The sequence below is a fragment of the Macaca thibetana genome, chromosome 1, assembly GCF_024542745.1.
Source record: "Macaca thibetana thibetana isolate TM-01 chromosome 1, ASM2454274v1, whole genome shotgun sequence".
Taxonomy (NCBI): Eukaryota; Metazoa; Chordata; class Mammalia; order Primates; family Cercopithecidae; genus Macaca; species Macaca thibetana.
Genome location: NC_065578.1, coordinates 44,704,909 through 44,724,129, shown reverse-complemented (window position 1 = coordinate 44,724,129; position 19,221 = coordinate 44,704,909). Strand labels below are relative to the sequence as shown.

The 19,221-nt window shown below is 49.8% G+C and overlaps 3 protein-coding genes across 6 annotated transcripts in view; 2 read left to right on the top strand and 1 right to left on the bottom strand.

Moving 5' to 3' along the window:
* Positions 1-424: 424 nt before the first annotated feature.
* MMACHC (metabolism of cobalamin associated C) lies at positions 425-10,689 on the bottom strand. Its single transcript, XM_050800294.1, has 4 exons — positions 10,458-10,689; positions 2,304-2,498; positions 1,502-1,654; positions 425-1,064 (listed from the first exon to the last, which is right to left on the bottom strand). Exons 1-4 carry the CDS (start codon positions 10,536-10,538, stop codon positions 645-647), a joined length of 849 nt encoding a protein of 282 aa, XP_050656251.1. The 5' UTR covers positions 10,539-10,689; the 3' UTR covers positions 425-644.
* A 562-nt stretch (positions 10,690-11,251) lies between these two features.
* Positions 11,252-14,969, top strand: CCDC163 (CCDC163 homolog). 3 transcript variants are annotated; one of them, XR_007728216.1, is made up of 7 exons: positions 11,252-11,340; positions 11,429-11,830; positions 11,924-12,354; positions 12,455-12,539; positions 13,395-13,624; positions 14,314-14,369; positions 14,621-14,641. XR_007728216.1 is itself a non-coding variant. In XM_050801336.1 (5 exons), the coding sequence occupies exons 1-5, from the start codon at positions 11,263-11,265 to the stop codon at positions 14,726-14,728; spliced, it is 477 nt and encodes a 158-aa protein (XP_050657293.1). In that variant the 3' UTR covers positions 14,729-14,969. The 3 variants fall into 3 exon arrangements, 1 of the variants encoding a protein (XP_050657293.1); XR_007728215.1 differs by having other exon boundaries at positions 11,429-12,354; XM_050801336.1 differs by lacking the exons at positions 11,924-12,354; positions 13,395-13,624 and having other exon boundaries at positions 11,263-11,340; positions 11,385-11,462; positions 14,242-14,369; positions 14,621-14,969.
* A 3,868-nt stretch (positions 14,970-18,837) lies between these two features.
* Positions 18,838-19,221, top strand: part of TESK2 (testis associated actin remodelling kinase 2) — a 152,917-nt gene continuing 152,533 nt past the window's right edge. The window contains exon 1 of one of the 2 annotated variants that reach the window (XM_050798811.1): positions 18,838-19,186. The gene's annotated coding sequence lies outside the window, so the exon portion shown is untranslated. The remainder of the gene's footprint in view (positions 19,187-19,221) is intronic. The other variant, XM_050798829.1, reaches the window with a different exon arrangement.

Sequence of the window (19,221 nt, the reverse complement as noted above, 5' to 3'; positions counted from 1 at the left end):
GCTGAGGCAGAGAACTGCTTGAACCCAGGAGTCGGAGGTTGCAGTGAGCGGAGATTGCGCCACTGCACTCCAGCCTAGGTGACAAGAGTGAGACTGTCTTAAAAAAAAAAAAAAAAAATAGGCTGGGCGCAGTGGCTCAAGCCTGTAATCCCAGCACTTTGGGAGGCCGAGACGGGCGGATCACGAGGTCAGGAGATCGAGACCATCCTGGCTAACACCGTGAAACCCCGTCTCTACTAAAAATACAAAAAACTAGCCGGGCGAGGTGGCGGGCGCCTGTAGTCCCAGCTACTCCGGAGGCTGAGGCAGGAGAATGGCGTAAACCCGGGAGGCGGAGCTTGCAGTGAGCTGAGATCTGGCCACTGCACTCCAGCCCGGGCTACAGAGCAAGACTCCGTCTCAAAAAAAAAAAAAAAAAAAAAAAAAAAAAAAAAAAAAATTGCATTTGAAGGCAGATGGGAATTCTGGTTTCCTGGCCTTTATCTTGGCCAAACTTAACTTCCTTGAGCCTTGTTACCTTCATGGAAGATCTCTATGGTATTATCAAAAATAGTAATCTTGTACTCAGAACCTTTTCCTTTGCCAAAGCCAATTAAGTCCTAGCAAGTACCTCCATAAATCAGGGTCTACATGGGAGAAAGGTATCAAGGGCCAGGGGATGCAGGTGGTGAGACCCTGGGGCTGAGCCAGCTCCGGGCTCTGCTGGGCTTCCCAGGCTTCTTGGGGGTGTGTGTGGTAAAAGGAAAGTCTGGGGAGGGAGAACTAGGCTTCTCTGAGGGCTGAACCAAGCCCAGGAGGGCCAATCGTTGGGCAGGCGGAGTGGAGAAGTAGGCCTTCTGCTCTTCTGAGTAGCGCTCCTGGGGTGTCACAGCATCCCGGTAAGTCCAGTCTCGCCAGTGGAAATTGAAGCCTTCGAGTAGGGCGATACGGGCAGCTCTTGTAGGTACACAGTCATGAGGTTTTCTGGGTGGCAGATCTGGCACCTCTATCCCTGGCAGCAGCACTACCCCTCGGATGGCAAACCAGCCCCCAAATCGGGGGTGTATGCACACACCTGATATGTGCTGGGGTGAGTGAAGAAAAGCAAGGTCACGGAGGTCCCCTTGGCACCAAGTCCAACTGCCATCATTGCAAGCTAGGCCTGTTCATTTATTTCCCACTCGGTGTACGCTGACTACATAAACTTCTGTCCCTTTCTTGGCAAACCCTTTCATAAACTATTCTGAGCACAAGGAAGGGCTTGGGCTTACCCAGTCTCACCACTATTCTGAACACTGCTGTGCCCCCTCTATCCTAAGATGGTTCTGCAGACTAGGTTTTCTGATCTCACAAGTCCCCAGTCAATCACATGTGACAGGACTGCCCCCCTGTCCAGGACAAAGCTTATTTGTTCTGGGTTGTGTCAAACAAATCCATCCAGGGAAGGCTGAGGAATGTGGTACCTGGTAGGGAGAGGCCTTTACCAGTCTGTCTCAGTCTCTATTTACATTTTCCCTCTCACCTGGTTCCCCCATGGGTCAGCCTCCACATCTTGTCGTTGGTAGTAGTAAGCAGCCCCTGCCACATGGGCTGCTGTCTGGGCCAGGATCTTGGGGCGTCGGTTGGGGTGCACTTCGTAGTCAGCAATGACTTCTATCTGCAGCTCTGGGAGGCTCTGGAACAGTGGACCATATAGAGGGTACTGTCAGCATGAAGGGAGTTATGACCTTATCCTAGGGAGCCCTAGTTTGTGAACATGGTCCTGTCCTCAGAAAGGAAAACATGACCTTAACTTGGGAGGCTCCAGTGTGGACATAGTTATAGTTATTTCCAGAAGTGCCCATGTTTGAAGGGAAATACACAAGTCCTGGTGTGGAGGAAGGCATGGCCAGCTTTGGGGAGATCCAGTGGGTGTGTACATAGTTATGTGTATATGTGAGTGTGTGTTGGGAGAATATTGTTCTGTCCTCAAAAGGACAGCATAAAGCTTGCAGGTCTAGGGCAAAGCAACACCTGGGGAATGTTGAACTCATTCCTATTCCACTTGGAGGCCAAGGAAAACCTGGTCTGAGGTTCATGTAGTTGCCCATCAGTGTAGGGTGAGAGAGACTGATTACACACTGGGGTACTGGTAGAGGAGGGTGGTGGAACTTGGGTGTGTGAGAAGGCAGAATGAGGAAAGATCACAGAATGTCAAGCCTGACTTTAGGACATCATTTCACCTTTGAAGTGGCTCCTAGCCCTAGGTCTAGATCCTGCATTGAGGCTGGAGGAACTGGAGGCAGCTGTGGCTTTGGGAGGTGGGGGAAAACAGCCTTCCTCACCTCTCTAACACGGCCCAGATGGTAGGCCACACACTGGTCCACTGGGTCGGTCAGCATTCGGAGGTGGCAGCTCTGCAAGAAGGGCTTGAGGGCCTGGTCAAACATGGCAGGTGTGCTGAGTACCAGGAAGGCCAGGGTAGGTCCTGGCAGCAGTAGGTGGAAGGCTGGAGGCAAGAGTTCATTGTACCATGCCACCTGAAACAGAAAGTTCAGGCCAGGCTGGAGAGGGCCAGTCTAGGCCTTAGCCTGGCCCACACCTTAACCTTCAGGCCTCCCACTTTTGCCCCATCCTCCAGCTCACTCATTCAGTTAATTTTCACTGATGCTATGTGATTTATTTTTACCAGCAACTCAACTGAATTTGACAGGGAATTATTTTTTGAGACAGAGTCTTGCTCTGTCACCAAGGATGGAGTGCAGTGGTGTGATCTTGGCCCACTGCAACTTCGGCCTCTCAGATTTCAAGTGATTCTCGTGCCTCAGCCTCCCGAGCAGCTGGGATTACAGACGTGCACCACCACGCCTGGCTATTTTTTGTATTTTTAGTAAAGACGGCGTTTCGCCATGTTGGCCAGGTTGGTCTCGAACCCTTGGCCTCACTAGGACCCACCTGCCTCAGCCTTCCAAAGTGCTGGGATTATATAGGCGTGAGCCACCGAGCGTGGCCCAGGGAATTATTTATTTGTTTATTGAAGGACTGACTGATAACAAATAATTCAGGCCTCATCCAACTACAAATGAACCAATGAAAATGAAAAACCCCGCTGGGCGTGGTGGCTCACAGCTATAATCCCAGCACTTTGGGAGGCTGAGGCAGGTGGATCACCTGAGGTCTGGAGACCAGCCTGGCCAACATGGTGAAACCCTGCCTCTACTAGAAATACAAAAATTAGACAAGCATGGTGGCGCTCGCCTGTAATCCCAGCTACTCAGGAGGCTGAGGCAGGAGAATCGCTTGAACCTGGGAGGCAGAGGTTGCAGTGAGACAAGATCGTGCCATTGCACTCCAGCCTGGGTGATGGAGTGAGACCTCACCTCAAATAATAATAAAAGAAAATGAAAACCCAGGAATGAGGCCCCACAGAGCAGAGTTCCTAAATCCACAACTGACTGAGGTGCTTGAGGGCACAGGAACAGTCAAAGTGGCTGTCAATGCACTTGTCCTCCAAGTTCAACACCTTGAAGGTATTCTAAGACAAAAGCAAGATTGGAGATTTCTCAAAGCAGAATCAACATATGATGCTATAACAGTTGTTCAGAAAAATATTGTTAATCTGGAGAAGCATGTTGCTGCAGCCAAGCCTGAGAGGGAGAAAACCACCTGAACCCTCAATGCTGTTCATGCCACAGCCCAACTCATCCTCAAATGACACAAAACGATGTGGTTCCACCAGTCTCTTCCCAACCAGCACTTCTTTACCCTTTTGATATGTCGCCAGGGGAAACTATCAGCAGCAGCAAGCTACGTCTCCACTGAAGATCAAGGGGTTATAATAGATGAAAACTTCACTATGTCCAGAGCATCTCCATACAGACAGATCAAAGACAACACCATAGTTCCAGGCTATGTAACCCTAACTCTAGAGATGAATTTGGAGAGAACAGGCAGTTTCTTTCTTTCTTTTTTTTTTTGAGATGGAGTCTCGCTCTGTTGCCCAGGCTGGAGTGCAGGGGCGTGATCTTCGCTCCCTGCAACCTCCGCCTCCCGGGTTCAAGTGATTCTCCTGCCTCAGTCTCCCGAGTAGCTGGGACTACAGGTGCGTGCCACCACGCCCAGCTAATTTTTGTATTTTTAAGAGAGACGGGGGTTTCACCATGCTGGCCAGGATGGTCTCGATCTCCTGACCTCATGATCCACCTGCCTTGGCCTCCCAAAGTGCTGGGATTACAGGCATGAGCCACCGCGCCCAGCCCAGGCAGTTTCTTAAAATACTGTTTTTAGGCTGGGCATGGTGGCTTACACCTGCAATCCCAGCACTTTGGGAGGCTGAGGCAGGAGGACTGCTTGGGGCCAAGAGTTTGAGACCAGCCTGGTCAACAGAGCAAGAACTTGTCTTTATTTTTTTATTTTAATTAATTAATTTTTTTTTAGATGGAGTCTCACTCTGTTGCCAGGCTGGAGTGCAGTGGTGCAGCCTCGGCTCATTGCAACCTCCACCTCCCAGGATTCAAGTGATTCTCCGGTCTCAGCCTCCCGAGTTGCTGGGACTATAGGCGTGCGCCACTATGCCCAGCTAATTTTTGTATTTTTTAGTAGAGATGGGGTTTCACCATGTTGGCCAGGATGGTCTCGATTGCTTGACCTCATGATCCACCCGCATCGGCCTCCCAAAGTGCTGGGATTATAGGCGTGAGTCACCGCGCCTGGCGAGAACCTATCTTTAAAAACAAAGCCCCCCCACCCTTTTAAAAAAATGTATACAGTCTCACTGTCACCCACTGTCACTGTCACCCACTGTCACTGCTAGGGTGCAGTGGCATGATGTTGGCTCACTGCAACCTCTGCCTCCTGGGTTCAAGTGATTCTTGTGCCTCAGCCTCCCAAGTAGCTGGGATTATGGGCGTGTGCTACCAGGCCTAGCTAATTTTTTGTACTTTTAGTAGAGACAGGGCTTCGCCATGTTGGCCAGGCTGGTCTCGAACTCCTGGCCTCAACTGATCTGCCTACCTTGGCCTCCCAAAGTGCTAGGATTACAGGCGTGAGCTTCCATGCCAGGCCAAAAAAACCATTTTTATCAGTTGATGAACTGACGCTACCTAAGAGGCTAGAAACATACTTAACCTCTGACTTGAGCCCATCAGGGGTTTTCCTGCTTTTTTTTTTTTTTTTTTTTTTTTTTTTTTGAGACAGTCTTGCCCTGTCACCTAGGCTAGAGTGCAGTGAGGTGATCACAGCTCACTGCAGCCTCAACCTCCCTCCCTCAAGCAATCATCCCACCTCAGCCTCCCGAGTGGCCAGGACCACAGGTGTGAACCACCACACCTGGCTGGCTAATTAAAACAAAAAAATAATTTGTTGTAGAGACAGGGTCTCCCTATGTTGCCCAGGATGGGATTTTCCTGCTTTTGACAGACTTTCTTGTTACCATGCTCAACACCCCTAACAGGAATCTTGTATTTTTTTTTTTTTGAGATGGAGTCTCGCTGTGTCGCCCAGGCTGGAGTGCAGTGGCCGGATCTCAGCTCACTGCAAGCTCTGCCTCCCGGGTTTTTACACCATTCTCCTGCCTCAGCCTCCCGAGTAGCCAGGACTACAGGCGCCCGCCACCTCGCCCGGCTAGTTTTTTGTATTTTTTAGTAGAGACGGGGTTTCACCGTGTTAGCCAGGATGGTCTCGAACTCCTGACCTCGTGATCCGCCCGTCTCGGCCTCCCAAAGTGCTGGGATTACAGGCTTGAGCCACCGCGCCTGGCCTTTTTTTTTTTTTTTTTTGAGATGGAATTCTGCTTTTGTTCCCCAGGCTGGAGTTTGTGGCGCAATCTTGGCTCACTGCAACCTCCGCCTCCTGGGTTCAAGATATGTCTGATCCAGTTTTGTTTTGTTTTTGAGACAGTCTTTCTCTGTTGCCCAGGCTGGAGTGCAGTGGTGCCATTTCAGCTCACTGAAACCTCCACCTCCTAGGTTCAAGCGATTCTCCTGCCTCAGCCTCCCGAGTAGCTGGGATTACAGGTGTCTGCCAGCATGCCTGGCTCATTTTCTGTATTTTTAGCTGAGACGGGGTTTCGTCATGTTGGTGAGGCTGGTCTTGAACTCCTGACCTCAGATGGTCCACCCGCCTCTGCCTCCCTAAAGTGCTGGGATTACAGGCATGAGCCACCGTGCCTGGCCAGCAAGCTTATGTTTTTGAGGTTGACCAATCAGCAAAGCAAATATGTGATTAATGCAAACTTTATTTTCAGTTTTAGGACACACAATATTTGCTTTTGTCCACTTGGCCTGGACATCCAAGAAATTGGATTCACCTGTAACACACTGTCTACACCCACATTCACACACTGAACATGGAGAAGAACTGTCACAAGAAGCCTGAACTAAAGACCTGTAACATAACCTGCAATGAACTTGCTAAATCACATAGTTGTGGAGGTTGCTGCTGTTCACACGAAGTGCTATGGATATACCTGCATCACTTACTGGGGATTTCTGACTCATAGTGCAGAACACTTGACACAGGTCTACACAGGCTACCTGGGGTTGTGCATTACTGGGACAGAGTGGGATGACCATTACTCGTTTGATTGTAGCTGGTTTTACTGCTGTAACAGATAAGTGAAGTCTGTGTCGGTGCTCAACTCATAATGTGACTGTTGTGGTTAGGTCTCTTCCCCCTCATGTCTACTATAGGTTCATGTATTATATGACAAGGAACTTAGAATAGAGAGGCAGAAATCCCAGCTACTCAGGAGGCTGAGGCAGGAGAATTGCTTGAACCCGGAAGGCAGAGGTTGCAGTGAGCCGAGATGGCGCCATTGCACTCCAGCCGGGGCAACAGAGTGAGACTCCATCTCAAAAAAAAGGAAGAAAGGCAGAGAGTTATTGAGTTATTATTATTATTATTATTATTATTGAGATGGAGTTTCGCTCATTTGCCCAGGCTGGAGTGCAATGGTGCAATCTCCGCTCACCACAACCCCCACCTCCCAGGCTCAAACAATTCTCCTGCCTCAGCCTCCTGAGAGCCGGGATTACAGGTGCACACCACCACGCCCAGCTAATTTTCTATTTTTAGTAGAGACGGGATTTCACCATGTTGGCCAGGCTGGTCTTGAACTCCTGACCTCCAGTAATTCACTCACCTTGGCCTCCCAAAGTGCTGGGATTACAGGTGAGAGCCACCACGCCTGGCCACAGAAAGTTCTAGTAGGCAGAATCAACTAAGAACAGCAGAAATGACTGTACTATAGCTAGTGCAATGACAGGGTCAGATGGGGTCCTCTGCAATTAGAAAAGGCTTCCTTGTGGCTGGGCACGGTGGCTCATGCCTGTAATCCCAGCACTTTGAGAGGCCGAGGTGGGCAGATCACCTGAGGTTGGGAGTTGAAGACCAGCCTGACCAACATGGAGAAACTCTGTCTCTACTAAAAAAAATACAAAATTAGCCGGGCGTGTTGGTGCATGTCTGTAATCCCAGCTACTCTGGAGTCTAAGGCAGGAGAATCACTTGAACCTGGGAGGCAGAAGTTGCGGTGAGCTGAGATCGCACCATTGCACTCCAGCCTGGGCAACAAGAGCAAAACTCCGTCTCAAAAAAAAAAAAAAAAAAAAAGAAAAGAAAAGAAAAGGCTTTCTTGGATGCTAAGTCTTGAAGGCTAGAAAATCAACTGGTCAACTGTCAGGTTGATGTGGGGAGGAGAATCTGGTGTGCATTTATTATTTATATTTCACCAAAAAAGACATAAACTCACTGGTATGTATTTTAAAAAGAGGTCACAGACTAAGTGCGGTGACTCATGCATGTAATCCCAGTGCTTTGGGTGGCCAAAGCAGGAGGACCACTTGAGGCCAGGAGTTCAAGACCAGCCAGGGCAACAAAGTGAGACACTGAGTTTTGGTGCATGCCTGGAGTCAGTTACTTGGGAGACTGAAGTGGGAGGATCACTTGAGCCCAGGAGTTTGAGGCTGCAGTGAGCTATGATTGCACCACTGCACTCCAGCCTGGAGGACAGAGTGAGACTTTGTCTCTAAATAAATAAAGAATAAAATAAACAGAAGTCACAGCATAAGCAAACACACTGGCAGAAAATTCCTGGGCATATTTGAAAATTGTCTAGTTTGGTGGAAGTGAAGGGTCCGTAGAGGGAATCAGAGGGAGAGAAGGCTGGAGAGATCAATAGGAGTGAGATTTTGATTGGCTTTGAATACCAATTTAAAGAATATGGATTTAATTTGGTGACAGTGAAGAGCCACTGATGATTTAAGAAGTAAACTAGCATGATCAGTTTTAGATCAAACTGGCTGCAGTGTGGAGGATGGACTGGAGGTAAAATGACAGCAAGGAGGTTATTACAGTAATCCAAGTGAGAAATGGTGGCCTGAACCACAGCATAGACGGGTGGAATAGAAGGGAATGGACTTGGGAGATTCAGTAGACAGTCTTATAGGATGTGGGGGTAGAGAGGTGAGAGGTGGGAGCCTAGGGTGACTGGCAGGGCTGCAGTTGGCTTTGTTCAGTACAAAAACTCCTAATACCCAGGTCTACTCAACTTGCCAGATAGGTATTTTCACTCTTCCACATACCTGCCATCCACTGAAACAGTGTCTCAAAGAGTTAAAGGTTGATCTGCAACAAATAGCTTTTGTTTTCTCAAAAACCCAGTGTCATAATATTGGCTTCTAGCACATCAGGCATCAAGCCCTTTTACTTGGTAACACCACACCACTATCTCCACACTTTTTTTTTTTTTTTTTTGAGACGGAGTCTCGCTCTGTCGCCCAGGCTGGAGTGCAGTGGCCAGATCTCAGCTCACTGCAAGCTCCGCCTCCCGGGTTCCTGCCATTCTCCTGCCTCAGCCTCCCGAGTAGCTGGGACCACAGGCGCCGCCACCTCGCCCGGCTAATTTTTTGTGTTTTTTTTTTTTTTTTTTTTGAGACGGAGTCTCGCTGTGTCGCCCAGGCTGGAGTGCAGTGGCCGGATCTCAGCTCACTGCAAGCTCCGCCTCCCGGGTTTTTACGCCATTCTCCTGCCTCAGCCTCCCGAGTAGCCGGGACTACAGGCGCCCGCCACCTCGCCTGGCTAGTTTTTCGTATTTTTTAGTAGAGACGGGGTTTCACCGTGTTAGCCAGGATGGTCTCGAACTCCTGACCTCGTGATCCGCCTGTCTCGGCCTCCCAAAGTGCTGGGATTACAGGCTTGAGCCACCGCGCCCGGCCTTGTGTTTTTTTTTAGTAGAGACGGGGTTTCGCCGTGTTAGCCAGGATGGTCTCGATCTCCTGGCCTTGTGATCCGCCCGTCTCGGCCTCCCAAAGTGCTGGGATTACAGGCTTGAGCCACCGCGCCCGGCTATCTCCACACTTTTACTCAAGCTTTTTCTGATATTTGGGATGTACATAACCCTCCTTCCTTCCAATCTATCTTTTCATATATAGCTTAATTCCATTTTTTCTGGCAAGACCAGTCTCAAGCTAGACCCAACCTACTTCTCCCTCTATATCCTCTCCCAGGTCTGCTGTGAGCCACTCGGTGGAAGGAATGGGAAGTGGGTAGTCTCTTAAGCATCAGGCAGAGGGCTCAAGCTGAGTTGATTTAGCTTTGTAACTTAACTGCTCAGTGCACAGGGCACTGATGTTGGGAAATATAACTGTAAATGGGGGTCGGGGTGCGGTGCTGAGATTGCTGTGCCAGGCGAGTGTACAAAGTTTCATTACCCAGTCCAGCACTGATGACTGGAAATATCATGAATTATCCTTCTGTTGGTAGAGGGAACAAACCAGCCAATTGTTTGCCTGTTCATTACCAGGAATGCCGTCCCTCTTCAGCTGACCTAAATCATAGCTATGCAAACCTTCTGGGCTTTGACCTCTCCTAAATCCTTTAGGAAGTTCCAAGGTGACTCTGCCTCACAGGTCCGTTTCTTCTTGTAAATTATATAGGTGACAATCTGAGCCACACACGTTACAGGTCATATGGTGTCTCCTGTTAACCAATCCGGCATTATACTATATGGGGGTAAAAGGACAAACATGGGACACTTTTTTTTTTTTTTTTTGAGATGAGTTTTGCTGGTTGCTCAGGCTGGAGTGCAATGGCGCAATCTCGGCTCACTGCAACCTCCGCCTCAGGGGTTCAAGCGATTTTCCTGCCTCGGCCTCCCCAGTAGCTGGGATTACAGGCATGCACCAATATGCCCGGCTAATTTTGTATTTTTAGCAGAGATGGGGTTTCACCATGTTGGCCAGACTGGTCTCGAACTCCTCACCTCAGGTGATCCGCCTGCCTCTGCTTCCCAAAGTGCTGGGATTACAGGTGTGAGCCACCACGCCCGGCCTCGACCACTATCTTTTTAACCCAAGCCCCCACTGAAACCCTGTCCCTGTTGTCACATGGACACTGGGCTGCAGGAACACAGGAGGAGCAGAGGCTCCTGAGGCCTCACGCCAGTTGCAACGAAGCCAATCATAGATCTCGCCCTAGAGCAGCAGGAGGGATAAACTAACCTGGAAGGGGTAAACCTCGAAGCCAAAAGGACATAGTATGTCCTCGATCTTCTGCTTCAGCTCTGCGACTTTCGGCTCCATGGCGCACGTTACACGCTGAGCTTGCCGGGGAATGAAGTCTCAAGGACAATTGGGCCGTTACGTTTTGAGTCAACTTCGACTCCATTTCCCAGGTAGGAAACGGGTAAAATAGCGGGACAGTATTGGCTATGCGCGATGCATCTTGGGATGCGTAGTTTGTTCGATTCCCTGGAGACAGCTACACGGAATCAGGAAGACTCAGTTTCCCGGCAAGCTACACGGTGGGGGTGTGCATGTACGTGTCTCTTCCAGGGAAAGGTAGTTCCGCCGCCTCCATCGCCGGTTGTGTTCGCGAGAGGCGAACTCAGTTTCCCAGGTGGCGCAGCGGCAGCCAGTCCAAAGTCGGACTTTCAAAACCAACCCGAAGTTTTGAACCCGGCGGCGGCAGTTGTCACTGGCACAGGTTTGGCGTGGTGGCGCCAGTGTACTGCTTCTGGGGAGGTCTCGACCAGGTTCTGGCACCTTCAACCCCCACCTGATATCTGCGTATCATCAGGGTATCCCGCTTTCCCCCCAGTTCCCCAAGAGCGTCCTTCCTTTCCCTAGTCCCACGATCGCAGTTTTGGTCTGATAGTGCATCCCCCTACTCCAAGTTGCATCCCCACTACCCTCTTTCCATCTAACGTGGTGGCCTTTCCTGGGCTGTACCTTGGGTATCCCCCGCTGAGAGAGTAAGCACAAGACACCAGGGAGCCAGACCCCTGCCGCTCCCCTGCCACAGGATATGAGTAGGAGCCTCAGCTGGTTTGAGCAGCTGGATGTGCTTCTCAACACTACTGATGGAAATGTGGCCCGGATTAAGGTGAGGGGTTGGTGGAAGTCCCCAGTTTGCGTGGGCAGGCTAAGGGACTCTCAGAGCTCATTGACCTGTGCAACTGTTTCTTTTGTAGCAGTGGCTGTATCCTCTTGGGGTCTCCAACTCAGGTAAGTAATGTCTCTTTCTACTTCCAAGCCCTTTCTCTTTCTGTGCCTTCCTCCAGGGCCTGTATCATCCATTACTCCTTCCAAATTCCAACTCTGTCCTTTCCTTAACTCTGTTTCCCCACACAGACCCTGCACTTAACCCTTCCTTATTCCCTCAGCCGGGGACCTGGCTGGGACCTGGATTTCCTCTCATCACTTGCCTCTGCAGTCAGGAGTCCAAGCTCAACAGCCTTGGGCTTTAGAGACTCCCACAGTCCTACAAAGACTGAGCTGCCCTGAGTCCTAGAGCCCATCCTCTCTCTGGGATGAGGTTACTATTCTCTGATCCTAGCTTCAATCTCAGGCTCAGGTGAGGCTTGGAATCCTTGGTGTGTATATGTGATGTTTGTGTGAGATGAGGATATTAGGGATTGGGAAAAGCTGTTATACAGTAGCTCATATGTTTTTTTCTGCCTGGGTAGGTGACTGAGGCCCTAAGGCAGGCAGTGCAGGGCCTGCTAGAAGAGTGAGAGCAGCAGAAGTACCAGCTCAGTATCTTGGAATGTATCTGGCCAGTTATTTTCTTCATACACACAGCTTCATACGTATGCACACAATTTTGCCACACACCTGTTGTGTGTGCACATGTGTCTTGTTTTGCAAGTAGAGTATCTAGGGGCTTGTGAAACTCTTAGAGAGGATGATCCCTAACTTGTCCCACTACAGCATCACGAAGGTTGCTGCAGGGGGCCCCAAAGGGGAGGGCTCTTCTCCTGGAGCAATGCCTGGAGGAGCTGAGAAGGTAACTGCAGGGCCTTCGGAGCCAGGTGTGGGAGAAAGCCCAAGCCCAGATGCAAACAGGACCAGGAGAATGCAGTACTACCAATGGCCTTCCTCAGGAGCTGCAGACTGAGTAAGTGATAGGCAAAACCTTGCCTTCTTGAGGCCTTTGAACTTTTGGCATTCTGGGAGGCTGGTGGCCTTCTTACTCTGGATTTGTTGATTGACTCTAGAATAGCACTGCTGTCACTCCTACAGTGCTGTGGGAGGAGTCAGAGATTATGCAGAAGGAATTGAAGTTGCTGCAGTACCAGTTGAGTAAGTAAAAGGTTGGGGGTGAATATGTGTTTCCTTGTCCGCTTTTCTGGAAAGTCTTCTTCTTCTTTTTTTTTTTTTTATGAGATGGAGTCTTGCTCTGTTGCCCAGGCTCACTCTGTTGCCCAGGCTCTGTTGCAATGGCGCAATCTTGGCTCACTGCAACCTCTGCCTCCCGGGTTCAAACGATTCTTCTGCTTCAGCCTCCTGAGTAGCTGGGATTACAGGTGCCTGCCACCACGCCCGGCTACTTTTTTTCGTATTTTTAGTAGAGATGGGGTTTCACCGTGTTGGTCAGGCTGGTCTCGAACTCCTGACCTCAAATGATCCGCCTGCCTCAGCCTCCCAAAGTGCTAGTATTACAGGTGTGGGCCACCGCACCCGGCCTGGAAAGTCTTCTTGCTCTCCCATTAAGTGGCCATGGCTCCAACTGCCTGAGCTACTGAGAAGTGTGGCCAAGTATTTTGTTGCACTCTTTGCCTCTCATGGTGTGAGTTTAGTCTTTTCAGTCAGCTTGGAAGCTTCCCAACGGCTGAGCCAGAATGTTTCTGTCTCAGTTTTCGGCAGCAGGCTGGTCACAGGCAGGGAGGGAAAAGGAAAGAAGTTGGGGAACAGCCCCCTTACATTCTCTCTCATCTGCGGGCCAGCGCCAGCAACTGCTGCTGAAACTGATCTGGCTAAGGGATGACAGTCTCAGTTTGGCAGTTGGAAGGTAGGACTAGGTTCAGACTTCTCCCTGCATATTTCTCTGTGGAGGACCCTTCCTTTCTCTGTCTATCCTGTTCTGCAGGGAGGCCAGGATACCCTCTCCTGCCCCTGTCTCGATTACTCTCTTCCCTGTGCTGACTCTCTCTCCAGAGCTCTTCTTCCTAACCCTTCTGCTCCCGGCCATGAGAAACTATCCTTGCCCACATGAGGGTTCCAAGTGTGCTGAAGAGGACAGTCATGGCGAGAGGTTTGGTTCCACCTGAGCCTATGATCTGGCAGATGTTGGAGCAGTTGCAAAGTGGCCAGGAAGGCAAGGGTCATACCCTGGAGGCTGCCAGGACAGAGGACCAAGATGCCTGGAGGGAACACAACCTCCTCAGGTCAGGGGGTGTGGGTGCTGTGCCAGTGGAGGGGAATTGTCTCACAGGTCAGACACTGGGGACCAAAGTTCAGCTATCCTAGATTTGGTGTGGGCTGCTGGGGGCAGTATGAGTATCTGGTTGTAGCCCATAAGGGCATTCTTTACTTGATATAGAGTCACTGAGGTACCTTTATATGTTTGGATGTTAAAGAAGGAGGAGAGATTGGCAGGGCTCAGTGGCTCACGCCTATAATCCCAGCACTTTGGGAGGCCGAGGTGGGCAGATCACCTGAGGTCAGGAGTTCAAGACCAGCCTGGCTAACATGGTGAAACCCTGTGTCTACAAAAATTAGCCGGGCATGATGGCGGGTGCCTGTAATCCCAGCTACTCGGGAGGCTGAGGTGGGAGAATCGCTTGAACCCAGGAGTTGGAGGTTGCAGTGAGCCGAGATCATGCCATTGCACTCCAGCTTGGGTGACAGAGTGAGACCCCATCTCAAAAACAAAACAAAACAAAACAAAAAAAGAGGGAAGAGACCAGAGTCCTAGCCTCAGGAAAGAGGACAGTTCTGTGCCGGTAGGGCCCCCTTGACACATCATCATCATCTCTGTTTCTGGTTCTGTTCCCCTTTCCAGGACCTCCATACATGTTCTCCAATCTAAGCTGCCTCTGGCCACTACCTTCACCATGTCTGTTTCTTCATTTAGCTTTGAATGCAGTCTTCTGGACAGTAACAGTAGCTGGGAACTTTTATGGAAGCCAGGTGAGGATAAGGACAAGGATTCCCGTTTTGGGGGAGGCTAAATCTGAATGGTACCTGAATGCCAGCTGCCTAATTATTTAACACCAGGTAGAATGGAGTCTCTGCCTTTCTGTGAATTCATTGATATCTGTTGCTATTTATCCTGTCAGTCTTGTATGTCCCTCTCTATTAGAAAGGCCTAGGGCCTAGTTCTGTGCATATCACAATGCTTGCTGATGACTTGTTTTCTCTTCCCTTTTCCTTCCTCTTAGATCCCCAGAGGAGCACCCTTTCTATACTGGAGCCCAGAAGCTTTCAGCTCCATGCCCAGAGTCTTAAGCAAGAGGGCCTATTCCTTTGGGGCCCCAAGATGCTCTTGAATGACCTGTAAGGACTCGTTAAGAGTAGTAAGATGAAGGCTTCTTTGCCCACCCTCCCCTCCAAGGCCCTGTTTCTGGACTGCCTGCCTCTACCCTCTTGATGTAGCTATTATTTGTCCTCTCTACTGAGGCTTTTCACTGCTTGCCCATCCTTGTCGCTGGGCTGCAATAAAATGGTTTAACTCTCCCTGATGTGTTTTCTATGAGTCAGCACCCACATGGGATAGAATCAGCTGTACCTGTTCATCTTCCTGTTACTTGAAGTGCTTTCTATGACCTCTACCCCTGAAATCCAAGTTCATAGACATTTATAGCTGTATTTTTTTTTTTTTTTTTTTTTTTTTTGAGACAGAGTCTTGTTCTGTTGCCCAGGCTGGAGTACAGTGGTGCCATCTCAGCTCACTGCAACCTCTGCCTCCTAGGTTTAAGCGATTCTCCTGCCTCAGCCTCCCAAGTAGCTGGGATTACAGGTGTGCGCCATCACGCCTGGCTAATTTTTGTATTCTTAGGAGAGACGGGGTTTCACCATGTTGGCCAGTCTGGTCTTGAACTTCTGACCTCAAGTGATCTGCCCGCCTTGACCTCCCAAAGTGCTGGGATTACAGTTGTGAGCCACTGTGCCCAGCCTATAGCTGTACCTTCTGAGTGCAAGCTCAGTTGAACTTGAAAAGTAATGGGAGCTCCCATTCTGGTGAGGAGAATGAGGTAGGACACTACTCTGGGGCAGTAGTGCTAGGGGGATGCAAAGGAGGATGAGATATTCTGATGGGACCTGGATCTGGACAGTAGGAGGCTACCTTTTCTCATCTCCAGCTTCTGGCAATTTTTTTTTTTTTTTTTTTTTTTTTGAGACAAGGTCTTATTCTGTTGCCCGGGCTGGAGTGCAGTGGCATGATCTGGCTCACGGAAGCCTCTGCCCCTGGACTAAAGCAATCCTCCCACCTTAGCCTCCCAAGTAATAATATATGGGACTATAGGCACACGCTATCATGCCTGGCTAAGTTTTAAATATTTTTTGTAGAGACAGGGTTTCACCATGTTGCCCAGGCTAGTCTTGAACTCCTGGGCTCAACTGATGCACCAACTTCAGGCTCCCAAAGTGTTCGGATTACAAGTGTGAGCTGCTACCATGCCTAGCCCCAGCTTCTGCTGCTTGAGGCTCTCTTTGGCATCTCCACACATCATCCTTAGCAGCCCAGATTGCATTTCTGTAGCAGCCTGTTCCCTGGTCTCTTCTTTCACTCTCTCTGCCTCTAATACAGTGGCTTTAAGAATTTTTTGGCTGTGACTTCCAGTAAGAAATACAATTTACATTGTGACCTAGTAAATATGTGTGTAGATTTATTAACTGAAACAAAAATGTTATGATTTAATTTTTATCCTTACTAGGAGTGATACACTGATATTTTCTATTATATTTCATTAAAAAATGCCTTGTGACTAATGATCCTGATCCTTTCACTACTTGGACATCACAGAACATGAACTGCATAGGTCCACTTTTTTTTTCTTTTGAGATGGAGTTGCACTCTGTTACCCAGGCCGGAGTGCAGTGGCGAGATCACAGCTCACTGCAGCCTCAACTTCCCAAGCTCAAGCGATCCTCCCACCTCAGCCTCCCATGTAGCTGGGACGACAGGCATGCGCCACCACACCCGGCTAATTTTTTGTCCTTTTTGTAAAGATAGGGTTTCGCCATCTTGCCCAGGCTGGTCTCGAACTCCTGGGCTCAAGTGAAGCTCCTGCCTCAGCTTCCCTAGTAGCTAGTACTACAGGCATGTGATACGACACCCACTAATTAAAAAAAGATTTTTGTTTGTAGAGATGTGTGTCACTATGTTGCCCAGGCTGGTCTCAAACCCTTGGGCTCAAGAGATCCTCCTACCTCAGTCTCCCAAAGCCCTTGGGATTATAGGTCTGAGCCCACACACCCAACCTCAACAGAAATATTAAACAGCAATATGGAAAATTGTTTTTTGAGCTGTCACCAGGTGGCAGCACATGATTTGTTGCCAGAAGAATGGCACCAAAAAGCCTTTGGTCAGGGGAACTGGGCTGGGGTGATCTCTCTTCTACCTTCAGAGATCCTGAGAGCTACCAATTAATCTTCCTATAACACTGCCCTGTTTAGTTTATGGTCCTGCTCAAGAATAGCACTCACAGCATAAAAAAGGACAAATTTGAATATTGGAATTTAAGCCCAACCCACATGCAGCCTCTTCTCTCTCCAATATCTCCTACCACGTTTCTTTCTTTCTTTTTATATATTTTTTGGGACAGGGTCCTGCTCTGTTGTCCAGGCTGGAGTGCAGTGTCACCATCCACAGCTCACTGTATCCTTGACCTCTGGGCTCAGGTGATTTTCTGGCCTTAGCCTCCCAAGTAGCTAGGACCACAGGTACATGCCACCATTCTGGACTTTTTTTTTTTTTTTTTTTTTTTTCCTGTACAGACAGGGTCACGTTATGTTGCCCAGGCTGGTCTCGAACTCTTGGCTTCAAGTGATCCAGCTTGACCTCCCAAAGTGCTGGGATTATAGAAGTGAATCACTGTGCCTGGCCATATTTCTTTCTTTCTTTCTTTCTTTTTTTTTTTTGAGAGGGAGACTTGTTCTGTCGCCCAGGCTGGAGTGCAGTGGTGCGATCTCGGCTCACTGCAACTTCCGCTTCCCAGGCTCAAGCCATTCTCCTGCCTCATCCTCCCGAGTAGCTGGGACTACAGGCGCGCGCCACTACACCCGGCTAATTTTTATATTTTTAGTAGAGATGAGGTTTCACCATGTTGGCCAGGATGGTCTTGATCTTCTGACATCTTGATCCCCCTGCCTCGGCCTCCCAAAGTGGTGGGATTACAGGTGGGAGCCACTGCTCCTGGCCCTGGCCATATTTCTTAAACTTTATTGCCACCAGGAATGCATACCACCTATACTCTTCCAGGAGGATGGAAGTCTTAAGATGTCTGAAAAGGAGTCTCTAACCCCTGGGAGTGCTAATACAGTAAGTCCCATACTGCTTGCTCTTGCTGTCTTCCTGTTCCAGTCTCTTCAGGCATGAGATTATGAGCTCCTGATGTCCAGGCACATGCAAAGAGAGAATAAATATGTGCCTTGAATAGCGGGCAGAATTCTTATTTGGGAGCAGTGGCTCACGCCTGTAATCCCTGCACTTTGGGAGGCCGACGTGGGCAGATCACTTGAGTCCAGGAGTCACAGACCTGGGCAACATGGCAAACCCCACCTCTACAAAATATACAAAAAATTAGTCGGGCATGCTGGCGTGCCCCTGTAGTCCCAGCTACCCGGGGAGGCTGAGTTGGGAGGATCACCTCAGTCCAGGAGTTTGAGGCTGTAAGTGAGCCATGATCGCGCCACTGCACTCCATCCTGGGCGACAGAGTGAGACCCTTCTTAAAAAAAAAAAAAACCAACAGAACAAACAAAAAATCCCGACTTATTCCCCACCAGCTTTCTTTCAAAATCTGTTTTCAAGCTAGCTGAAGTGTTACCTCCAAGCCTTCACTTAACCGAATCTCATAGTCCTGATTAATTTCTTCCCTAGCATTTTGTTTAGCTCTACTGATTGCTCTTACTATTTCAAGTCGCTATTATTTATATATTTTTTCCTCCTCACTATACTGAGATCCTGCGGGACGCCGCATTCTTACCGCTTTTCCTTACTCAGCTATACCTTGACCAACCCGAAAGCCGCGCCAGTCTAGTCCATTTTCAATTGGCTTTATCAATTACCAATCATTTCTGTGTTTAACATTTTTATTGGTCCATCTTGTGTTTACTTCCCCGCCCTCTAAGAGGCTCCTGGACTTGAGTTTCCCCCAGGTGTATTCCCTCCTCCTCCGTTCCGTCTTTCCCACACACTGCTTCTTCTGTTTTTACCTCGACTTCCTTCCTATTGGTTCCCTTCGTCCTCCGGAGTTGGCGCCTACGGCTGTTGATTGGCTTTTCTGGACGCCCATTGTGCCCACCCTCATACCACGTGGCATTCCTAGCGCTAATTGGGTAATCCCACTAGCTCGTTTATCAGGAGTTGACGGTTGATTGGCTACTCTGAGGGAGGGCTTGAGGGAGGGGGCGTGGTCAAGCGAGACCCCACCCCCCAGCCCCCCTGCTGGGCCCGGTAGGCGTTTCAGTCTCTCGCGGCCCGGGAGCTCAGCAGAGTTACCAGCTGCCCTCTTGGTTTCGCTGGTCGGATTGTCCTCCTGGCCCCGCCAAACAGGCGGGGGGAACGGCCCCGACTGTGGGGCCATGGCAGTGGTCTCCTCGTTCTCCGCCGCCACTGGCCCAGCTGAGTCGCCGGCTTCTGCGCTAGGGGCTCCCACCGCCTCCGCAGGCTAAGGAGCCGCTGCCACCAACGAGCTGTGAGGGTTACTATGCTCCCTCTTTGCCGGCGTCTCCTCCTCTCGCCCGCGCACGCACCCCTCTGGCTGCTCAGTCCTGCCTCAGGTAACATGAAGAGAGGACGGGGGACACAAACCCGG